Raw genomic sequence first — 21,844 nt, 5'->3', positions numbered from 1 at the left:
CAGATTAGCATCTAGGTACTTAAAGGGAAGGCCCCTCATTCAGGTCAGCTGCTCATTAAACTTGATGAACACCATCACACTCTCCTGGTTTTCCTCCTTCCTCATCAATCTTGCTTTGTTAGCTTCCTCTGCTGGCTCTTTCTTTTTTCCAGATCTTTATATTGATGGAGACTCTTAGGGCTCAATCTCCCAGCCTTGTTTTCTCCACTCTCATTCTCTAGGTAATTCCAATCAACTCCCTGGCTTAAAATAACACCTATAGGCTAATGACACCTGAATTTATTTCTCTAGTCTAGACTTCCCCACTGAGTTCCAGATTCATATGCTGATATATTTCATATACTGGAATTTCCACTCAGAGGTATAACAGGCCTCTCAAACCTACCACGTTCAGCAGCGTTCTGGCCCTCCATCCCTCCACTGTCTCCAGCCAACTGCTCTCCCCCATCTTACCCTTCAGTAAAGAGTCTCCCCATTGGCCCTGTTATTCAAGCTACAGAGGTAGGAATCATCCCTGACTCCTTTTCCTTTTGGTAATTATATTGAGCAAGTCAGGCTGACTCACTCTCCAAAACATATGCCAAATCTGACCACCTCACCACGTCACCACCTCTACTGCTGCCATCACTGTATACGCACCCCCTTTCTTGCCCAGTCTCAGGCAAGAGTCTCCTAACTGGTTTTGAAACTTCCACTCCTGTTTGCCCTCCCCTGCCTCACCCTACCTGTAGGTCTACAGAGCCAGAGCCACCTGGTCAAAAACAAACACAAATCAGCTCGCGTCACTCTCTAGTCAAAATTCTCCAATGGCTTCCCATTGTACTTACTCTAAAATCTGCCATCCCCTACAAAGTTCCTCTGTGATCTAGCCTCTGCCCTCTTCTCCCATTTCAGTCCCTACCATGTCCTCCCTTATGGTTTTGCTCTAGCTACACTGATGGAGTGGAAGAATCCCAGGGCAGAGGTTTCTGTGAAAACCATTGGTCACTGGGGTTCCTAAGCAGAGGCACGAACACGTCCATGAATAAACATTCCTCAAACAGCCCTTGATATGTGTAATGGGTTGAATGTGTCCCCCAAGATTTTGTGTCCACCTAGAACCTCAAAATATGAGGAAATAGGATATCTGTAGGTGTAATTAGCTAGGAATCTCGTAAATAAAATTATCGTGGATTCAGGGTGATCCCTAAATCCAATGACTGGTGTCTTTATAAGAGAAAAGAGAATGAGATTTGGATGCAGACAGAAAAAGGTCGTGTGAAGACAGAGGCAGAGATTGAAGTTATGCTGCCACAAGACAAGGAATGCCAGGAGCCACCACAAGCTGGAAAAGGCAAGGAAGGATTTTCTCCTAGGCCTTTGGATGAGTGTTACCCTAGTGACATTTTGATTTTGAATTCTGGCCTCCTGACCTGGGAGAGAAAAAAATTTTATTGTTTTAAGCAATCCAGTTTGTGGTACCTTATTACAGCGACCCAAGAAATCGACAAACAGTAGGTACCAGAATAAAAGTGAACTTGCCCTGGACTTTCAGAAGGTAGTATAAGCAAGACAAGTTACCTCAAGTCAAAATTTAAATACCAGTTTTGTTAAAGACACATTTATTTATTTATTTAACATCTTTATTGGAGTATAATTGCTTTACAATGGTGTGTTAGTTTCTGCTTTATAACAAAGTGAATCAGTTATACATATACATATGTCCCCATATCTCTTCCCTCTTGCATCTCCCTCCCTCCCACCCTCCCTCTCCCACCCCTCTAGGTGGTCACAAAGAAGACACATTTATTTTTATGTTAGATTGGGAGCAGAGCAAATCTGAGAAAACCAAGATTTCCTTTGGAACACAGTATATGCCATAGACAGCTGGGGTTGGAATAGGCTTCCATTTCTACTTGGTCAATGAGTCAGTAGTAAAAACAGCCAGTCCTAAGTCCAACTTCACAGCATCATTTACTTAAAGAAAAAAGAAAAGGTAGCAGATGGTGTTTATACTTCAGACTAAAATGTCACAGTGGCATATGGTTTTTCTGCCTGACTCTATTAAGTACATTTCCTAATACAAGACTAAAATCTGAATCTATTACCAAAAGAGAGGAATCTATACCCTTTAAAACAAAACAAATTAGAAATAGAACAAGATGAAGGAAGGGGGACTGCTCACCTGTTCTGCCTTTAATGTGAGTTCAATAAAAATCTGCTGTAATTTTTCATTAACAAAATTGATACAAAACTGTTCAAAGCCATTTTTCTGGAAAAAAAAAAAAAAAGAAAATGTTACTTTCATGTAATTGTTTCTGCAAAATCATTTTAAAGTCATTTCTTGAGTGATTTAGTGAAAAGGCTTAACAGAAATGTTGGAGGCATCAGTAGAAAGCAGCATAGTTTAAATTTAGGAGAAACTAATTTGGTAAAGGTACATGAAGAACTCAAAAAAGCAAAAACGAGCCATGTTGGGTTTTTTTTTTTTCCATTGCCTAGAATTATTTCTTGCAAGCCAGGTAAAAAAGCATCACCCTTCGTCATCTCCAACTACTCAAACTGGTCTTACCTGAAATATTTCAAAGCCATAGATGTCTAGGACGCCAATGTTGTATTCCTCGTGGTCCTTCTCCATTGCTTTGTTGATGGACTAGAAGAAAGTAACCGGCATGGTAAGTAATTCCTTGTACATTCATATTAAAAATGGGCATGATGAAGAGTGGCCCCTGCTTGCCACAACTAGAGGAAGCCCTCGCACAGAAACGAAGACCCAACACAGCCAAAATAAATAAATAATAATTAAAGGTGCTAATAATTAAAAAAAAAAAAAAAAAAAGGGGGCATGCATGGGGGGAAGGGAAGCAGATACTCCTGGTTACTAGAAACAGAGGACGACAAAAAGACAGGTGAATTGCCCCTTAACAAAGGTCTCAGTGCAATGTCAAGTACTTCGGGAAACCACCAGAATCTAATAAAAACTAGTCTGGTAGGGAAAAAAAAAGTTTGCTTAATGATGAAAACCATTAATTTCTGGCAGAGCTAGTTGTTCTCAAGGAGTCTTAAGATTGAGAAGAAAATATCATCTTGGGTGACTGAAGTAAAACCTATTTCACAAAAAGAACCCATATTACAAGATTTGTAAATATTATTTCCATTGACCCCATTCAGTACAGGCATACTTCAGAGATACTGCAGGTTTGGCTCTAGACCACTGCAATAAGGCAAATATCAAAAAAAGTGAGTCACACCATATTTTGGGGTTTCCCAGTGCATATAAAAGTTATGTTTACACTATACTGTAGTCTATTAAGTGTGCAATAGCATTACATCTAAAAAAAGTGCATACTTTCATCAAAAATTACTTTATTGCTAAAAAATGCTATCTTCTGAGCCTTTAGCAAGTCACAGTAGTAACATCAAAGATCACAGAGCACCATCACAAATAATGAAAAAGTTTGAAATATTGTGAGAGTTATCAAAACGTGACACAGAGACACGAAATGTTGTAGGAAAGATGGTACCGACAGACTTGTTCAACAGAGTTGCCACAAACTTTCAATTTGTAAAAAAACACAGTATCTGCAAAGTGCAATAAAATGAGGGATGCCCTGTAGTCAATTAATGATCACCTAACATAATACGGCAGGAATGTCAAGAAGACAGTCTCTATTCTCAGAGGCAACTATGGATAGTAATACCATAAATTAGGATTAAAGTGATGGTAATAAAAGCAGCTTACACATATTCAACAATCACCTGTGCTGGGCTTTGCTAAGGGCTTCCCAAGTATTGTTTCATCTAATTCTCACTACAATTCTCTTAACAACAGTGATAACATCATAATGCATAAGATAACACTGGACGAGGTGAAGGGCCTGGAATTAAATTTAAGTAGTATGATGACTATATCTGTGCTCTTGACCCCTGTGAGGAGAGACGTGTGATCAATGGAACAGACAATGATAGGAGGGGAGGTGGAGGTGAGAGGGGGTTGGTGAGGACTGCAGGGGAGGGAGGAATGTAGGAGGAAAATTCCTGGGGGTGGATGAATTTTTAAGTACCAGAGGTGTTTTCCAGGTGAAGAAAATGACACTCATCTTTTATGAGCCAATGGGTAACGATACATAGCACTTAGCCCAGTGCCTGGCACACAGTCAGGGCTTAGTAAATGTCAGCTCCAATTAGTATCGCTTATCTATCTCATTATACCACACAAAAAATCAAGGGAAGACAGAAAGGAAATAAGGTGGGAAGGCCAGCACTGGAAGGTACACTGAACAGAGACAAGAGATGTGGGTTCTAATCCCAGTTCGGCACTACCCTCTTGCTGAATGGCCTTGGGTGAAACCACCAATACTCAGGGCTAAGATTCCCTTCTCAGTAAAAATGAGGGGCCTGGACAAGGTAAAAGCATGACTAATGTTTCGTATGACCCTGACCTTCCCAAGCAATCTTACCCTTAAAATAACCACAAGTAGTACACAGAATAATTACCCTATCCTGCCCCGACTTACTCAACCCTAAACACACCCAACCATACTTTAAGCCTTATAGATGTTGCTGCCTGGACTCAAACACAGACTTTTTGGATCTAATGGCCAGGCTGCTGTCCCTTGACTAGGGTCCCCCTGGGGTCCGTTCTGGCTTGAATATATAAAAGGCAGAGGAATGAAATAGCTGGAGCACTGCCAAATTACCTGGGTTTAATTCCTAGGTTTATCACTTAATAGTGGTGTGCCCTTGGGGAAGTTCCTTAAACTCTCTGTGCCTCAGTTAACTTATCTGTAAAATAGAGATAATAATACCTAAGTCACAGGGTTGTTGTAAAAATTAAGTTATTTTTTTCTAAAATACTTAGAACAGTATCTGCCACATACTAAATGCTATGTAAGTGCTTGCTATTATTATTCTACCATTTAGAAGCTACAGTGATTAACATAGACCATCACTGGCAGTTCTACACTGCTGAGAGACTAATTTTCAGAATCCATAGGTGGTATACATATATAAATATGTATTTATATGAATATGTATATATAATATCTATACAGTTATGCCATCATTTAAAAAGTATACGGTAGTTTTAAAAATATATCCAGGGCTTCCCTGGTGGCGCAGTGGTTGAGAATCTGCCTGCTAATGCGGGGGACACGGGTTTGAGCCCTGGTCTGGGAAGATCCCACATGCCACGGAGCGGCTGGGCCCGTGAGCCACGGCTACTGAGCCTGCGCGTCTGGAGCCTGTGCCCCGCAACGGGAGGGGCCGCGATAGTGAAAGGCCCGCGCACCGCGATGAAGAGCGGTCCCTGCACCGCGATGAAGAGTGGCCCCCGCTTGCCGCAACTAGAGAAAGCCCTCGCACGAACTGAAGACCCAACACAGCCAAAAATAAATAAATAAATAAAGTAGCTATAAAATTAAAAAAAAAAAAAAAATATATATATATATATATATATATCCAAAAAGTCTCTGATACTCTTCCCCCCAAAAAGTGGAACCTAATTTCCCTCCCCTTAACTGTGGACTGTACTTAGTGACTTATTCTAATGAACAGAAGATGGCACAGTGGCAATATTTGAGGACAAGATGAGGACATTAAAAGCTTTGTGGCTTCTTTCTTGCTCTCTCTCTTAGACTACTCACTCTGGGGGAAACCAACTGCCATGTCTGGAGGATACTCAAGCAGCCCAGAAAAGAGGTCCATGTAGCAAGGAACTGAGGCATCTTGCCAACAGCCATATGAGTGCACCATCTTGGAACCAGATTCTCCAGCCTTAGTCAAGCCTTGTAGTTCTTTCTTTTTTTGGCTGCATCGGGTCTTCGTTGCTGTGTGTGGGCTTTCTCTAGTTGTGGCGAGCAGAGGCTACTCTTCATTGTGGTGTGCGGGCTTCTCACTGCGGTGGCTTCTCTTCTCTAGAGCACGGGCTCTAGGCATGTGGGCTTCAGTAGTTGTGGCTCGCGGGCTCTAGGGCGCAGGCTCAGTAGTTGTGGCGCATGGGCTTAGTTGCTCCGTGGCATGTGGGATCTTCCCGGACCAGGGATCAAACCCGTGTCCCCTGCATTGGCAGGTGGATCCTTAACCACTGCGCCACCAGGGAAGTCCAAGCCTTGTAGTTCTAATCAGCATCTTAACTGCACTCTCATCCTTGAATCAGAACCACCAAACTAAGTCACTTCAAAATACCTGACCCACAGAAACTATGAAAGAACACATGCTTACTGTTTTAAGCCACTAAGTTTGGGGTTAATTTGTAACATAGCAGTAGATGACAAATACAACATTCTAAACCTTTAGGGTCAAGGATTCATGACCATGGGTCTCCTCTTTTTCTGGCCTGTAGTCCTGGCTTTACTAAATATTTTGTCCACAAGAAGCGATTACCATATTAGAGTCTTGCTGGACAATGCTAGAAGTAAAAGTGGAAAAGTGAAAAATGATCCCAGGGTGAGGATAAAAAGTGGAGGAGTAAAGTAACGGTTACAAGGAATGAGGCAAAACATGAAAACAAAGCTCTGAGAAGTTTCACTCTTTACATGATGCTAAAATACGAAGCATCAACAATGCCAACCTGTGTTTACTTACATCTACCAAGAAATCAAAGACCCTGGAGTGCAGGGCCTTGGCGAGTGCGTCCCTGGTGTAACACGCCTGCTCCACATTGAGGGTCACGTGGATTGACTCCGACTTGCCTCCCCACTTGCTGTCCATCTGTCGGCTCGTTAGCTTTTCTTTCAACCGGTCCTGGTTGATCCCCAGGAGATAGGCAGGAAAAGCCAAAACTACACGAAACAAAATAAAACATGACTGTCTTTCAGAATTTTAACAATTCATCTCACAAATATATGGAGACACTTGTGTGTGTGTGCACGCATTCAAGACATCACCATTGGCCCCCAAGAACTTCCACTTAATGAAGACTGCTTATCAGCATTCCCACACACATCCATCCACTTCGTTTTTCCCAATTGTTCTATTACATGAGTCAATTCCTATGATGACTGAGACTTCCAATAATACAAATCAGGATCCAAGAAAGGTGGCAAACCAATCCCCCCTACTGAGATCACAGCCAAATGCCTAAAATGGACATCTTTCCAAGCTTGCAGCAAGACAGCCCGGAAGGAACTAAATCAAGAAACATTTCCTTGGCTCCAAATATTGTTTTTCTTCCTTTTTGGTGCAGTGTTTTCATAGCATCATCATTCCCAAACAGCTTGAAGCACCTGATACCATCAAGCTCAGAAAGATAACAAATCACATGGTTACTGAGTGCTTACCACGTGTAGGGTTACTAAAGAGAGAGGACAGGATATAAAATATTTAAGAAATCTTAAAGACAATCTAGATGAGGCAAAGGTAGTTTACCAAATAAAGAAGCCTACAGAAAGCTGAGTATGTGGCACAGACAGACAATAAAGTCCTGGAGGAATTTAGAACAGGAAGATATTACTGTTTGCCAGGGTGGTCAAGGAAGATGTGGGATTTGGGGGGTGGCGGCTCAAAGGATGAACAGGACTTGTACAGATGCAGAGGAAGAAAGAAGAGGGAGAGAGGGGAGTGGAACGTACAAAGGCAAGGAGGTGAGAATGTGGGAGACACAGCTGAGGTGTGTAGCACCAGCTGGAGATGAAAGTCAAGGTAGGTGATTAAAAGATTAGGATGAATTCCGATGGTGGAGGGCCTGAATGGTAGGGGATATCTGGGTTGGAGTCAAAGGAGGCCTGGATGACTTCTAGAGAGGGGTGTTACCTGATTTCCCTGGGGTGGTGTACAGAGTGATGGAGGGGATAGGTGGTATTCTTATCACAGAACACCCATCCAATCCTAAGGACATGTAGTTGGCATAGTTTGTGGTCAGTTTGGATTGAAAAGGTGAGGTTCTCATGGGTCAGCAAATTGTTTCAGGTCAAGAAACTCACCAAGAGGGGGCTAATGATATAAACAGATTTTCTTGACTTTTGGTCAAAATACTCTAATGTGAATAAATGACAAGAATGACATTCTTGCACATGAAAGAATGCTCAGATTTTTTTTCCAGTATGAATGGAAGATGTTCATGGACACAAATCAAAATTTTGAACTTGAATATGAGTTTTCTTTTTCTGCATAAAGCTTTGACAAAATTCTCTGATAAAGGGATTTTATTTATTAAAGACCTTATGATAATGCTCAAAAATCATAAGGCTCCCAATAAAGGATAATCTGTTTGAATTTCACAGATGGTGTTGGAATGTAACAGGCTGACCTTTCTCAGTATACACCTTCCAAAGAGATTAAGTCAGTGAATGCATTTTGAAAAAGTGTAATGCCAGAACAAGGTATTTATTAACTATAGGACTGTTCCACAGAAACACTATGACAAGTAGAGGGTTTCCTTTTTCAAAGGGGATGTGAACAAAATTAAATGCACTCATTTGCCAATGGCCATTTTTTTCAGTTTAGTTTTACCATTGACACATATGTTTAGGAATCTGGATGTGTCCTCTGCCAAAAGAAAATCACCTTGCACAGAACGAGGACAGAAGATGCCCATAAATTACACTGGACACATGCAGGTCTGCAGCAAGACTCAAGAGACATTTACCAAAGTGTCTGACATCGAGGAGGCCTTCATTAAGGGGAAACTATAATATCACTCTCACCAGGCAGATAGCATGTAGATTAAATATGGGCTTCTCCCAAGCCCCCAACCATGCTAAAATAGGGACATGGTTAAAACGGGTGGTAGAAAAGTTTATGCTATTACCTTTACGACCACAGCTAAAGAAATAAAACAATACGGACTAAGTTCTTGGGTCCTTGAGACAAAACAGACAGGACTAACAAGGAAACATGATATCCTTCCACGCCTCAGTACCTCTTCTGTAGAAAAGAAGACGGCACAAGTGAAGGATCACAGGCACTTGAAAAACAAGGCATGGAATTTGGCCAAGAATCAGAGCCACAGGCTTAGGGAAACAGCGAAGAAGTCTAGAGAGGAAATCTAGTACTTGCTTTCCAAAAAATCCATGCCATGTTTTTCAGGTACTAGCTTTTATGGCCTCTTATCTTCTTCAGTGACTGCCCTAGTGCTGAAATTATAGGGCTACTTATATTGACTTCCTTCCGGCTGTGAATTTCCACGAGGGCGTGTGCAAGGGTGGCTGGATAGGAGAGGCAGTATGGAAGGTCGGAGGCTGGGGGAGTGGGGTCAGGAGGAGGAGGGCAAGGGAAGGCATTGATTAATTTAAAAATGCTGATGTAACTCTGGTAGAGTTAAAGAGTTAAGCAGGACATAAAAGAACCTGCTAGAAAGTAATGTTTTAGCACGTTTTGATAATGAGGATAGATTTCTATTACTGCACTCAAGTGTAAAGCAAAATTGGATTTAATTTTTCCATTTAAGTATAGGGACGTATAGGGAAGATAGAGAAACCGAAAAGATGTTAGCAAAGCAAAAGTCCCTGTTACAAATTTAAAAGAAACGGCAAGGTAAATGTGGTTTATCAGTCTTGGGTGTTGAGGTTCTGTGCTTTCTAACCCATTAATAACGAGGCAAAGGAGGAGCACTGTCAATTTATTCCCGTGGTTATTTAAGCAGTATTTTTATTTCCTTCAACAAAGTTCTTAGGTTAATTTGTACGTAATATCTTGCTTCAGTAGGCCAGTTGTGATGGGGGTCTTAGCAATTTTTTCTACAATACAATAGCTAAGGAAAGTCTGCTTTCTTCTTTTATAAAAACATAGGCTAGCCCTTCCCTCTATAAATCTATTCCATATATAAACTCGAATATGAGAAAGATGACACAAACCAGGTTATTCATTTTAAGTAATTAGAAGAGCAAAAGATGTGAAACCATCTTTATGTCAATCAACAGATGATTGGTTCAATAAATTACAGGATAGCCCGGCAACGGAATGCTAATGCAGCTCTAAGAAGGATGACGCTTCTTAATGAATTGATACAGAATAATCTCCAAGATATAATTTGAAGTGAAAAAGCAACTGTAGAACATGTTACATGCTCCCATTAACATACAAGAGTGGGGAAAAAAGAACAGATATGAGTAGTTTCTCAGGAACACAATATTCCCTTGAAAGGAATACAAGAGATTGGAAACAGTGTTTCCCTCGGGGGAGGGAAAGAAGTCGACTAGCAAAGGGGTAGATGTGATAATTCTGATCGTGTACCCCCCTGAACCATGTTAAGGTATTACCAACTGAAAGAAAACAAAATGATTGGGAGGAGGACACTTTTCTTTGTTAGACCTCTTTGGCTTCAAGCATAGTCTTTTCTGACCTCCATCCCTGTACCACTTCCAATCAGGGGATTTCATAGGCAGTTGCCAATCCTGGGCTTTACCCAGTTGGCTGAGGAGGCTACTTCCTCGGGACACTGATGTGTAACGAACCACTTCTTGGCTCAAGCACCCAGGGAAATGCTTGCTGTGTCAGAGTCATGACATTTTTCTCCAGCCTACAGAGGCAGTAAAGGATTGTACTATCCAAGAAGGCAAGAGAATTCCAGTCTACGTCCACAGAAAACTACCAAGAAATTGGAGAGATCAATGTTGAAAGGCAAGTGTTCATCACCCTCCTGGACACATACATGCATTTGTTAAATGGGAAGGATAAAGTACATGAAGTCTAGAAACACAGTTATTATTATTATTAGGTTGTGTTTCTAGACCCTATGGACACCCTGTGTATTTGTTTTCCACCCCACTCCCTTCCCTGGTAAACATAATTCACGTTTCTCTTTATCAGATAGACATCAGAAGTTGGCAGAACTTCCCTCTTTTATCACCAAAGAAAACAAAAATATAAAAAAGAACCTTATTTGGAATGGAAAGAGCCTTACTGCACAGTCAGCAATGAGTAGGATACTATTTATTACTAGGCATCTAAATTTACCATCTTTGAAGAATGCTGAGAAAGGAAGAAACGTCTCCCTGGGTGGTTAAAGGATGTGTGGGTTCTGAGAGCAGCCTGGAAAGCCAACTGATGCCTGAGAGGCTAAAGTCACATGCCATGGCGGCTGCGGCACAGCAGAGCACAGAGAACTAGTAACGTGCCTCTTTCGCACCTGATTTCTTCTCAAAGAGTAGAAGTGATCATTCAGGTTTTCAGGCTCTGACTGCTACAGAGAGGCCATTAAAGGTCGTCACCAGCAATGGCAACACAACAGTCAGGGTCCATTTTTTTTTTTTTTTTTCCTGTTTTCAGAAGCTCGGTCTAATCCAACCCATGGGGCAACTTATAAACATGAGCTTTCCTTATTTATATATAGCCCATGATACTCTTTAGAACCTTTAGGTGAATATCAACCCTAAAGATCAGTTACAGAAAAGATATTTAGTAGGAGACAAATCTTACTAATCTTCATTAAAGTATCACTTTATTGTTAAACCTATAAGTGAAATTCTGCCAGATTTCCCCAGAGTTAATGATAAACTGAAACAATCTCATTAATGGTCCATAGTGTGAGTGTACAGAAGAGGCACAGACTCCCAGGAGACCGTTAAGCTCTGCCACAGCAGGACGCCTAAGTGTTCTCAGCCTCTCTTACCAAAAAAACCCAAAGCAAAGGAAAGTGGTGTGTTACTTCTGATCGGAACTAAACAACTGTGTCCCCTCATTTGGCCACCGGGTGCCCACACCACTCACACTCTTCACTCTCCACGGCCGCGTAGTTGCCAACTTCCTTGAAGCTGATGTTTCCCAGGTGGAGAGTTCCCGCCACTATCTGCAGCACCAGCGTCTGCTCCTCCGCGAAGATCCCAATCACGTTCATCGCGTGCTGGGAAAGAAGAGAGAAGCGATCCAGGCAAGTCGGTCCCCGGCTATGGAAGCACATCAGAAAGACGCCAAACTGCGTGTGCAGCTACACTCGGCTGAGTCTGCGATGGCAGCAGGAAGTCCCTGTAGGACATCTTCACTGACCAACGCCCTCTCACACATTCAAGTCTCAACATGGTGCTGGAAAGGCAGTTCCGTCTTTACATGGAGAACGTGTAATCCTCCGGGAATAAGGGCGAGAGAGCTCTGGAGGAAACACACTCAGATGGAGGGGCAACTGCACAGTCAACAAGTCTGTTTTCGTCCCTTAGTTTTCTCCTTGTTGCCACTCCTCTCCCTCTAAGGGCACCAGTGCCCCTTTTCCAGCCACTCTCAATACTCACAGATCTTCCTCTTCACTGGCAGGGCTGAGAATAAACTGTACTTGCAAAAGGATCGTGATTTACAAATCTCCAGGAAAATCAAATAAAAGCATCATTAGCACAGCCTTGTTTCTGAGATCCATTAAATTCAATAAAAGGAGCCGAGATGCCTGAGTCTTAGATACCAATATCCTAAGAGAACTGTACTCTAGGACCAATGCAGGCCTATCTGCATTTTTTCTCCCAGCTCCTCTGAGACCGTGTGGCTCCTTGATGCCATCTTCTTCCCTGGCACCCGGGATACACAAGCACAAAGGTCAGCTTCCCCTCAACTGTACCTCCAACTGCCCGTTCTCCCACTTGGTTCTGGATCTGGGCTGAGGGATGGGCCAGGCTGGTACCTGACTCAAAGGGCAGTGGTGATGCAGTTCTTTGAGGCTAAATGGGTGAACAGCCCACCTTCAGAAAGTTCTAGGTTGACATAGTAAGTCGTTTCCCCAAGGACGTGCACCCTCAATAATCTACCTGGATTCATACCTTGTACCATAAAATACCTAAATTGTGAAGAGAATGGAGTAGAGGCTCTCCTTCTGACCTATAAATACAGAAGGGAAGAGAAAGCGGGTGGAGAAGAGACTGAAGGTGTTCTAAGATTTCTAAACCTGATTAAGATCATAAGAGCAGTCTTTGCTTTGCCTTTGTAAGGAAACAGCTCAATGACTGTATAAGCTGTTGGCAAACAGGTATGGTAAATGCATTACCCACAATAGTTTTTATCTGTTAATCAGAGCACCTGCAGCGGAGTAAGGATGAATTTTTTTTTTTTAACCCATTTAAAATCATTAAGTGGTCCTCCAGCAACTGGGCACATGGCTATTTAAGGGTGTTTACAAGTGTGTGTTTCAGAAAATGGAGTGCTTCCAGCAGCATGAGGTGGGAATATGGGGCTGTTCTTTGCTTTGCTAACCTCCCCTGCCCTTTCTGCCATAGGCAACGCCCGGTCGGAAGAGCTGCCCCGCGCCAGCACTTACCAGAGTTTCCTGAAACTCCTTCCTGTCGTCAATGCCATCCACCGTGAAGGACCCCGAGAGGCTCAGGTAGTAATAATAATCCATGGTGGTGATGCCCAGGCTGTGCTTCTGCTCTGCGGAGGCGCCCTCGATGAGCTGGAGCAAGAGAAAGTGGCGTGTGCGTGGAGTGGCCCAGAAAGCAATCGAAGGTACCGCACGGTTCCTGTCACCACCACCCCCGGAGCCCAGGCGATGAGACTCTCTATCCCTGCTTCCCAAACGGATGGCTGGTCCGGTCGCAAAAATGTGGAGGGGCTTCAGCATATCTGCTCTCTGTGTAGTAGCCCCAGATCATCTTTGCAAATTCTAATTCTTAACTCTGATTAGACCTGCAAGAGCTGAGAATTTTCCCTTGTCCGTTAAAGGGAACTGCACGGTCACACTGGTGAGATCCCTTGGAAAAGCGGAAAGCAAGCCAGATTACAATTACTTTGTTCCTGCTCAACTTGCACACGGCTTTTTAAGGTGCAGCTGGACCCTCCCTGCTTCTCACTGCAGGGTGCATATTCAAGAACAGCCTCAGGTCCCCCATGCTGGTGTCCTGTCCCTTGGCTTTCTGTTCTATCTCTGGTATTTGCCTTAGCTGTGAGCAAGACCCTTTTAGGTGTGCTGGAAAATGTTCAACAATCCATTCTTGAGTTGGGGGTGGGGACTAGAGTTGTAGTTTGCTGACTTTCATGGTGTGAATCCTCCTACCATGACTGATTTCAAACTACCAAGAAATGTCCCTGAAGGGAGAGATGCGAACAGCCCATGCAAGCCAGTGCCAGACACCACTGGCTCCCAGCTGGCGGGAGGAAGCCCCCATCCACACTCCTCCATCCTGGTCAAGTTCCTCATGTCATCCCGGCTCCACACCCTTAAAACAGGGAACCTCATCTCCGTGACCGAGAAGTTCTAGGTCATTTCACGACATCAGGTTCCCTGAGTTTTCCCCCCTATCTCCTCAAAATCTTTTTGCACCACTCTCTTCCTTTCTTCCTTCTGGCTTTGTTTTTTTCTTTTTATGGGGGGGGAGGGTGTGAGTGGGCGGGGTGTCTAAGGAAGAACTTTCCCCCACCTCTTTCTCAGTCTTCTCCCCACAGTATGTAGCTCCCCTCACCTGAATCTTCAAACACCCCTTTCTTTAATTCTCTCCCATCTACAAACACATGCTGCTCTTTGCCTTTTCTAGAAGCTTTTCTTTGCCTCTGTGAGATCCTTCAAGCTACAGAACCTGCTTCCTCATCTGCCTTCTTTCTCGCCATCGCCATTCTGATGAAATAACTCTCATGGCTACTTTCCAGTGGCTGAAGCCACCGGCCTTTCTTGATCCCCAGGGCCTTGCCCCATCCTTCCCCACAAAGCTCTGAACATGTGATCCTGGCCCACACTCCCCTCCACCGAGCTCCCTCTGGCTTTGGTGACACTGCAGGACCTTGGCTTTCATCCTCTGACTACTTCCCTGGCTCCTCAATGCCTCCTCATCCTATAGGTGGTCCCCAGGTCCCCAAGTCCTACATGGGCATGGTTCTTCTCTCCACACTCACTCCCACAGGAGTCTCACCTATTTCACAGCTTCGACTATTACTTCTATGTCAGAATCTGGAACTGTGTCTTCCCCTGATCTCATCACTTCCCCAGTCTCTAATCTGAGGATTTCCAACCTGTAGGAAGAGGAATCTGGAGGGGCGTGGGGCTGGCATTTATTAAAAGGTGTCTGGGAAATAAGTATGAACTTCTGTCTGGTGCTCAATAAATAATACACTATGTGTGTGACACATGAAATTACTTTTCAAACATCTGTACATGTTGCTTTGACTAATATAATTAAAAACATTACTGAATTAACAGAAGCTTTTGGTCATTTATGTACGCTTTCAACCAACAGATGCCAACCAGAAGAATTATTTGCCATCACCTAACATGTCTATGTAATTGAAAAGACTGAATGTGGGCTACCAACACAGCTTAACTGCCTTCAAATCCAATGATCTTCGAACTATAACAAAAAAATAAATTAAAAAACCCCCAAAAACCACTGCAGGCCAACTCTTCAAAGAAAATCTAACGTGGATCCCCGATAAATGAAGTACTAATACATAAAATCCATACATTAAAAAATTGTGTATGGTATCATTAAATTTTTTAAATACTTAAAAACATTTTAAAAATAGTCAAAGCAAATGACTGCTGAAGCCTGGAACACAAGTTCAAAGCAGCCGGCATACTGCTCTAGCACCAAATTCTCCATGGCTTCTGAGAGTCTAAGCCAAAATTTTTTGACCTGGCATGAAAGATCCCAAGTCTATTTCAAGTCTTTTGTCCAGCAGTTCACCTTTTGGAGATCTCTGCCCTTGCAGACCAGCTGGGACCTGACTCATACATTAGCCTACTCCTTCCCACTCCCTCCGCCTCCCCCCTCTCCCTCCCACCCCTGCTTTGTTCAGGCCACCTGACTTGCCTGAGTCAATCTCCCCTCCATGCTATCCTGTGCCTCCTTAATGGCTCTCCTCACCGTCCCAGCCAAGTCTCCCCTTGTGAATTCCTATTTGGCAAAGAATAAAACATTCCTACTTTTGTTCTGAAGTGTGTCAACACTTTCTTGATCATTTCACTCTAGGGAAATTTTTGTCTTCTCATGCCAACTAGAACTTATTGTCCTTGCAGGTAAGGGCATTCTCACAATTCTTTTGCACACTGACTTACACATCCTACAGCAATAAAGACTCCTGGGCTTGCCAGACTAGACTGTCTAAGCCTGAGGACTGAGAGAAGAAAATTTTAAATGTGGAGAAGGAATAAGGAAGTAGGAAAGAAATAATATAAAGGAAAACCTGGTAAAATATGTGAAAATTCCGCTCTCCAGGGTTCCTCATCACCACCCTAGATTTTTCCAGAAGGAAGTTGGAGATCTTTCCACCGTCTGGTTCCCCACCGGGACTGAACTGGATTTCAAAGTATTTTCCCTGCAAGAAAATTAGGGATTTCCTTCAATGGTTGGTGAACAAAAACATGATGTTCCAAACAGTCTTTGGATATAGCATATAATTCAAGGAAATTCATTAATGAAAGATATGTTCTGAATTATTCCCAGTTCTGGTCTAGACTTCCTCACCATTTCCTATCAGACAATAACCCATGCCTTTGTCCAATCACACAATTCTGTATTGAGAGAATCTATCATTCTAACCTGACTAAATAAGGATACGCTCACTATATTCCTTCCCATTTTCCCCCAGTAGGTGCTTGCCTGCTAAACCGGAAGCTGTAAAGAATAGGACAGAAAATCACATGGTCCCCTTGATCTAACAAGAGTGAACTCTATCTGCCTCTTTCAGAGGAAGCAAATTTTCCCTCGGGCAGACTTACTTTAATGGCTTTGAGCAAAAGCAATCCCTTTTTACCTCTGGAGCATCTAATATGCTTATGTAAAATAAAAACACTTGGTTATAAGTTCTTTCCAGCTAGTTATGGGTGTGGGGATTTTTGCTACTGTTGTTAATACTTCCTTTTAAATTACTGCTAATAGGGAACAAAAGAGAATAAAACCCTGGAGGGTAGCTGAAAAAGGTGTCCAGATTGTTAAGTAAATGATTTTTTTTTTTTTTTCCACTACAATCTAGTTTCTCTCCAGTCCTCAGGAAGGTCCAGGAGGGCAAATATAAACGAAGAAAAAGATGAAAATGTGGATTTTAGGGAGTGGTGTGGCCTAGGGTCAGACTGGAGAGAATGCCCAACCTAACTGCATTCACATTTAATATTTTTAAAATGTGTATGCTGATGAAATCCCCCCATGTCAGGGCTGAAGCCTGCCAAGCAGCAAGTCTCCAACTAGAACCATAAACTCACTAAGGAGAAGAAAAGCCTGCTGCGTGTTTTTCCTGCTGCCAACAGCACCTAGTACCTCCTGTGTTCCTGCTAAGGTATTCGCCAATTCCAGGTATCAAAAAGGCTACAAAGGAAAGCCACCATCTAACTGTCTATTTGTTTTAATCTGCTGACTCCTTCCTCTCCCAAAAATAAACCCAAAAATAAACATCCAGAAGCACCACAAACCGCAGCTATCCTGAATTACGGTGGTTCACAAGAAAAGTCTGCTGAACAAGACCCCTCTGGCTTCCTACCGTGGCCGTCCTTCACCATCTTTCCCTTTGGCCATGTTCTGAAGGGAATAATTCAGTGTCCATCTGTGTACAACCCTACCACCCCACCGCCATTCCCCATCAACCTGGGGATGGAAATGAAACAAAACAGGACATCAAATCCAGGAAGGGCAGATGTGGTAAACGGCAAACTCTCAGGTTCTTCTGGAAATGGTTCACAACCTTGGCTACATGTTAGAAAGACCTGTGGAGCCTTTAAGAAATGCTGCCCTAGGGGGACTTCCTTGGTGGCGCAGTGGATAAGACTCCGCACTCCCAATGCGGGGGGCCCGGGTCCAATCCTTGGTCAGGGAACTAGATCCCACATGCATGCTGCAACTAAGAGTTCACATGCTGCAACTAAGGAGCCCACGTACTGCAACTAAGGAGCCAGTAAGCCGCGACTAAGGAGCCTGCCTGCCGCAACTAAGACCCAGTGCAACCAAATAAATAAATAAATAAATATTAAAATTAAATTAAATTTAAAAAAAGAAAGAAAGAAAAAGAAATGCTTCCTGATGCCACCCCAGACAAGTAAGTCAGTCGCTAGGGATTGGCACCCAGACAGGAGTAGCTGTAAAAAGCCTGGGTGTTTTTTATATGTGGCCAAGTTTGAGAATCGCTGTTCTAATGTAACAGAAATGCTTACACACAACTCAAAATTGTAATGTAAAAGGCAAAATCCCTAATGAGAGAGCAAAAAGTTTAGTTTTGTTGTAAAGCAGCCTGGGGGAAAGAGGAAACTGTATAAAGAAAGGATATGATATTTCCATTAGTAAATGAAAAGAAACCTCAACTCTTGGTAATGTTTTATTTCTTAAGTTAGGTACTGGGTACCCCAATGTTGATTGTATTATTTTAAAATAGTATATGAAATATTTCATAATGTAGTTCTTAAAACTTGAAAAGATTTATAAGTGGAAATAGATGAATTTTTATGATTCACACTACATATCCATTTTAAGTGAAATTACCCATAATCCCACCCTGATGCCACTTCTACCTCCTCCTACTAATCACTGTAATAGGATATTCAAACTTGGATTTGCAGACACCTTAATTATGCTTTATATAAATGTGCATTTTAAAATTAATAGAACCATATTATAGATATTGTTTTGTAAACTTTTTTTAAAAATTTAACATTATGGATATCTTTTAAAATAAATCCTTATTAACAGGGAACGTGGATATTATACCCTAAAAGTATTGTTGGGTCAAAGACAATGAGTCTTTTAAACTTTGATAAGAATTGCCAAATCGCTCTCCTGGGAGGTGTCAGTCTTCAACCAATAGCGTCTTTTCTCCTTAATGTTTCATGATCTGAGAGAAAATGATATATGGTTTTAATTTACATTTCTCTCATTATTAACGAGAACATCTTTTGATGCCCCATCAGACGCCACTACGTGTGTGCACGTGTGCGTGTGTGTGTGTGTGTGTGTGTGTGAGAGAGAGAGAGAGAGAACTGCCTTTCTGTACAGTTTTCCCATCTTTCCGTACAGTTTTCCCATCTTTCCATCAGGGTTGTATGAAATTCTGTAATCAGAAAAATAATAAATGCTGGGTATTTTTGTTTTGCTTTACAAAAACTGACTGCTGTAGCCTCCTTGTCCAAGGATAAAAAATAATTTATATTGGAAATGTCAAGGAAAATACTGATATGGTTATCTTCCTGCTCTCTAAGGAAGGCAAAAGAAGGGGGATGGGTAGCTAGAGAGTTAAATTTGGTCAAGTCCATCTTTACAAGGCAGATTGAGATGGACAACTGGCATTGAGCAGAAAAATGAGAGATGAACAAATGAGTAGTCTGAATAATATTAAACAGCGAGGAAAGTGAGGATAATTCTGACAGATAAAACTCACCAGGGAGCTTAACAATTACTGCATGAGAACTGAGCAAGAATTCTCTTGGAAATGGAAGCTTCTTTCCAAAACAGAAGGGTGAAAAAGAAATCGTTTTTCTCCAAAATTCTCACTTATTTATTTTAAAATGGTCCAGAATCCACCTCACAGATGGCTCCCTAAATGCTTTACTGCCAGACATAATCTATGGTTGAGATAAGATACAAAATCTACATAAATCAAAGCTACTGAGCAAACATTCATTTCTTTGTAAATGTGGCTTTTTGTCAAGGGGCATATATTCATATTCGTCCTTGCCAGCCTTCCAATTTACCCCCTCGGGAGCCACTCAGAAAAACGTCTCAATCGGCATTCAGGCATTCGCCTGATATTTTCATTCCCTTGGGTAAGTGGGCCAGTTAGGAGGAATCTGTAGGCTAAGTCCAGCCACTTTTAGATGTCATTATGTCACATGAACATGCAAAAAACGCACACACAAAGCCAAGAGGGGTGGGGTAAGCAGTCGGCTCCCTCTGGCTGACAGAGAGGAGGAAGTTTCTTTCCAGGGTGCCGGATCAAAGTGCGTCCTTCGGGGTCCACAGACCAAGTTCTATGAAGCAAAGCAAGGCGACAAGACCTGGGATCTAGTCTCCTCAGTTCTTTGTCAGGGAAAGAAGGCCTTTTCTCCAGGGCCCAAAGCAAACTCCTCCAAGACCAAAGTTGACACTTCCATTTTCCTTAGGAAGGCAACTCAAGTTGAGAACTGGTTTCAAAAATTATCTTATTTACATCCCCAAGGCTCAAAAATAACTTGAGTCAGAGGGAAAACTGAAGCCTGGCAGCTCGCCGCTACAGAAAATGAGGAAAAGATTGAAAAGGCGGCCTCCTGATGATGTGTGAAAACCCCCTATTTCCTCGGGGACACAGGACTTAAATCAGGAATGTCAACATCATCAATCAGGTGACATTCTCTATCATAGGAAAGAAACTCACAAATCGGCTGGAGTTGTTGTTCCGCACCGTCTTGGCGTTCCCGAAGGCCTCCAGCAGCGGGTTGGACTGTAGGATGATGTCCTTGACGTGCTGTCACCGCAAAAAAGACCAAAGGTTAGGAAGACGCGAACACCTACTCCACGATGTAAAGCCAGACTTTCCCAAGGACATGGTTTCTGGATGCGGTGAAGGTGAGAGGCCTCAAATCCAAGTCCCTGGAGTTTCTGGAGGATTTACTCTTTCCTCTTGACAGACCTAACCCTGTTTGTGTGGTCACGCCTTCCAGCTCCCTTGACCTGATGCAGAATTCTCTGGAGCCAGAGTGCCACCGTAAATCAGGATCTACAAACGTTCCCGGACTGGGTTTCCAAATCGGATGCTGCACCTTCATCCCGTGCTCCCTGTGTACGGGGCATCATGGCAGGACGGGGCATCTCCTTGGGTTCTGACTGCAGGCTTTACTGTCACTCCTCCTGTTCTACTCAACTTCTCTCCCCACCTACTGCATCCCGCACTCCCTCTCTTCACTGCAAGTGAGAGGCACCTTGAGGGAAATTAAACAGTCTCTCCTCCCCAAACAAAGCTGCGGACACAGTCTCGTGCTTCCCGAACTTTCATGGAATCACCTGGGAATTCCTTTCCAGGAATCACCTGGGAATCTCATTACAATGCAGATGCTGATTCAGTAGGTCTGAGGTGGGGCCCGAGAGTCTGCATTTCTAACCAGCTCCCCGATGCTGGGGGTTTTTGCCAGTTCTTTCCCACTTGAGCAACAAGGGTCGACACTGGATTGTGTGGAACAATTCCTGACCTACTGGAGGGGAAGAATTTGGTTTTCATACACACCCCAATTTGAGGTCAGACTGAAAAGTACAAAACACCCCATGGGCAAAGACAGCTCAACAGATAGGAGTTGATGTTGGAGAGGATTTTGAACAAGTGAGTCATTCCTTGTACTTCTAATTATTCACATGCTATGGTTAAACATGTTCCAGAAATAACAAGTCTCTGGCTTGTGCTCTTTAGCTACTGACTAATTTCAAGCCAAGAGCTCTGTATCCTTGTCCTCATAGGAAAACAGGAAGAGAAAAATCAACATTAAACGTCTGCAGTCTGGCCACTAGGGTCGTCGCCTGCAGCAGACAGGGCTAGATGAAGGCACTAACTACTAACTATGTAACAGCCAAAGTGCTCCTCTGGCACCGCCTGAACATTCAGAAGAGGACTGAGAACTGGAATTCCATCAACCAGGCACACGTCGTTAGCAATGGAAGGAAGAGTAAATCATGGATGGTCCCACCATGAAGTCGGTTTCAAAGCTTAGAAAGATACTTCTAAGCATCCTTCTTTAAAAAGTCATGGATTTATATAAAATTTGCTTTTCTTTGTAAAATTAATTTTGACTTTGTGGGTCTTCATTAATCTTTTATACTTGTTGTCTACTGGCCAGGCATGCCTACACCATTTATCAACACTCAACTTCTTGTAGGGACAGAACAAAAGAAAGACCCTTCCTTGTCTCTTTCCTTCTTTAATTATTGACTTTGTAACTGGGAATCTTTATGCATGTATCCATCCATCCCTCCATCAACTATCAAGATGTCCAACGGAATTTTGTGGCATGTGGTAAGCATATAGGGGGAAAAGAGAAAGAGTGAATTACAGGAGCAACCCATACACAAAAGAGCAT

At 42.8% G+C, this 21,844-nt stretch overlaps 1 protein-coding gene across 1 annotated transcript in view; it reads right to left on the bottom strand.

Moving 5' to 3' along the window:
• MYO1E (myosin IE) overlaps positions 1-21,844 on the bottom strand; it is a 201,092-nt gene that overhangs the window by 58,058 nt on the left and 121,190 nt on the right. Inside the window, exons 6-12 of the mRNA XM_059913157.1 lie at positions 20,155-20,244; positions 16,009-16,140; positions 13,154-13,288; positions 11,629-11,761; positions 6,565-6,761; positions 2,552-2,632; positions 2,165-2,251 (exon numbers count right to left, since the gene is read on the bottom strand). Of these exons, the coding sequence (XP_059769140.1) occupies positions 2,165-2,251; positions 2,552-2,632; positions 6,565-6,761; positions 11,629-11,761; positions 13,154-13,288; positions 16,009-16,140; positions 20,155-20,244 (855 nt within the window). The remainder of the gene's footprint in view (positions 1-2,164; positions 2,252-2,551; positions 2,633-6,564; positions 6,762-11,628; positions 11,762-13,153; positions 13,289-16,008; positions 16,141-20,154; positions 20,245-21,844) is intronic.

Source organism: Balaenoptera ricei, chromosome 2, assembly GCF_028023285.1.
Source record: "Balaenoptera ricei isolate mBalRic1 chromosome 2, mBalRic1.hap2, whole genome shotgun sequence".
NCBI classification, from domain to species: domain Eukaryota; kingdom Metazoa; phylum Chordata; class Mammalia; order Artiodactyla; family Balaenopteridae; genus Balaenoptera; species Balaenoptera ricei.
This window is presented reverse-complemented; position numbering and strand designations above follow the sequence as displayed.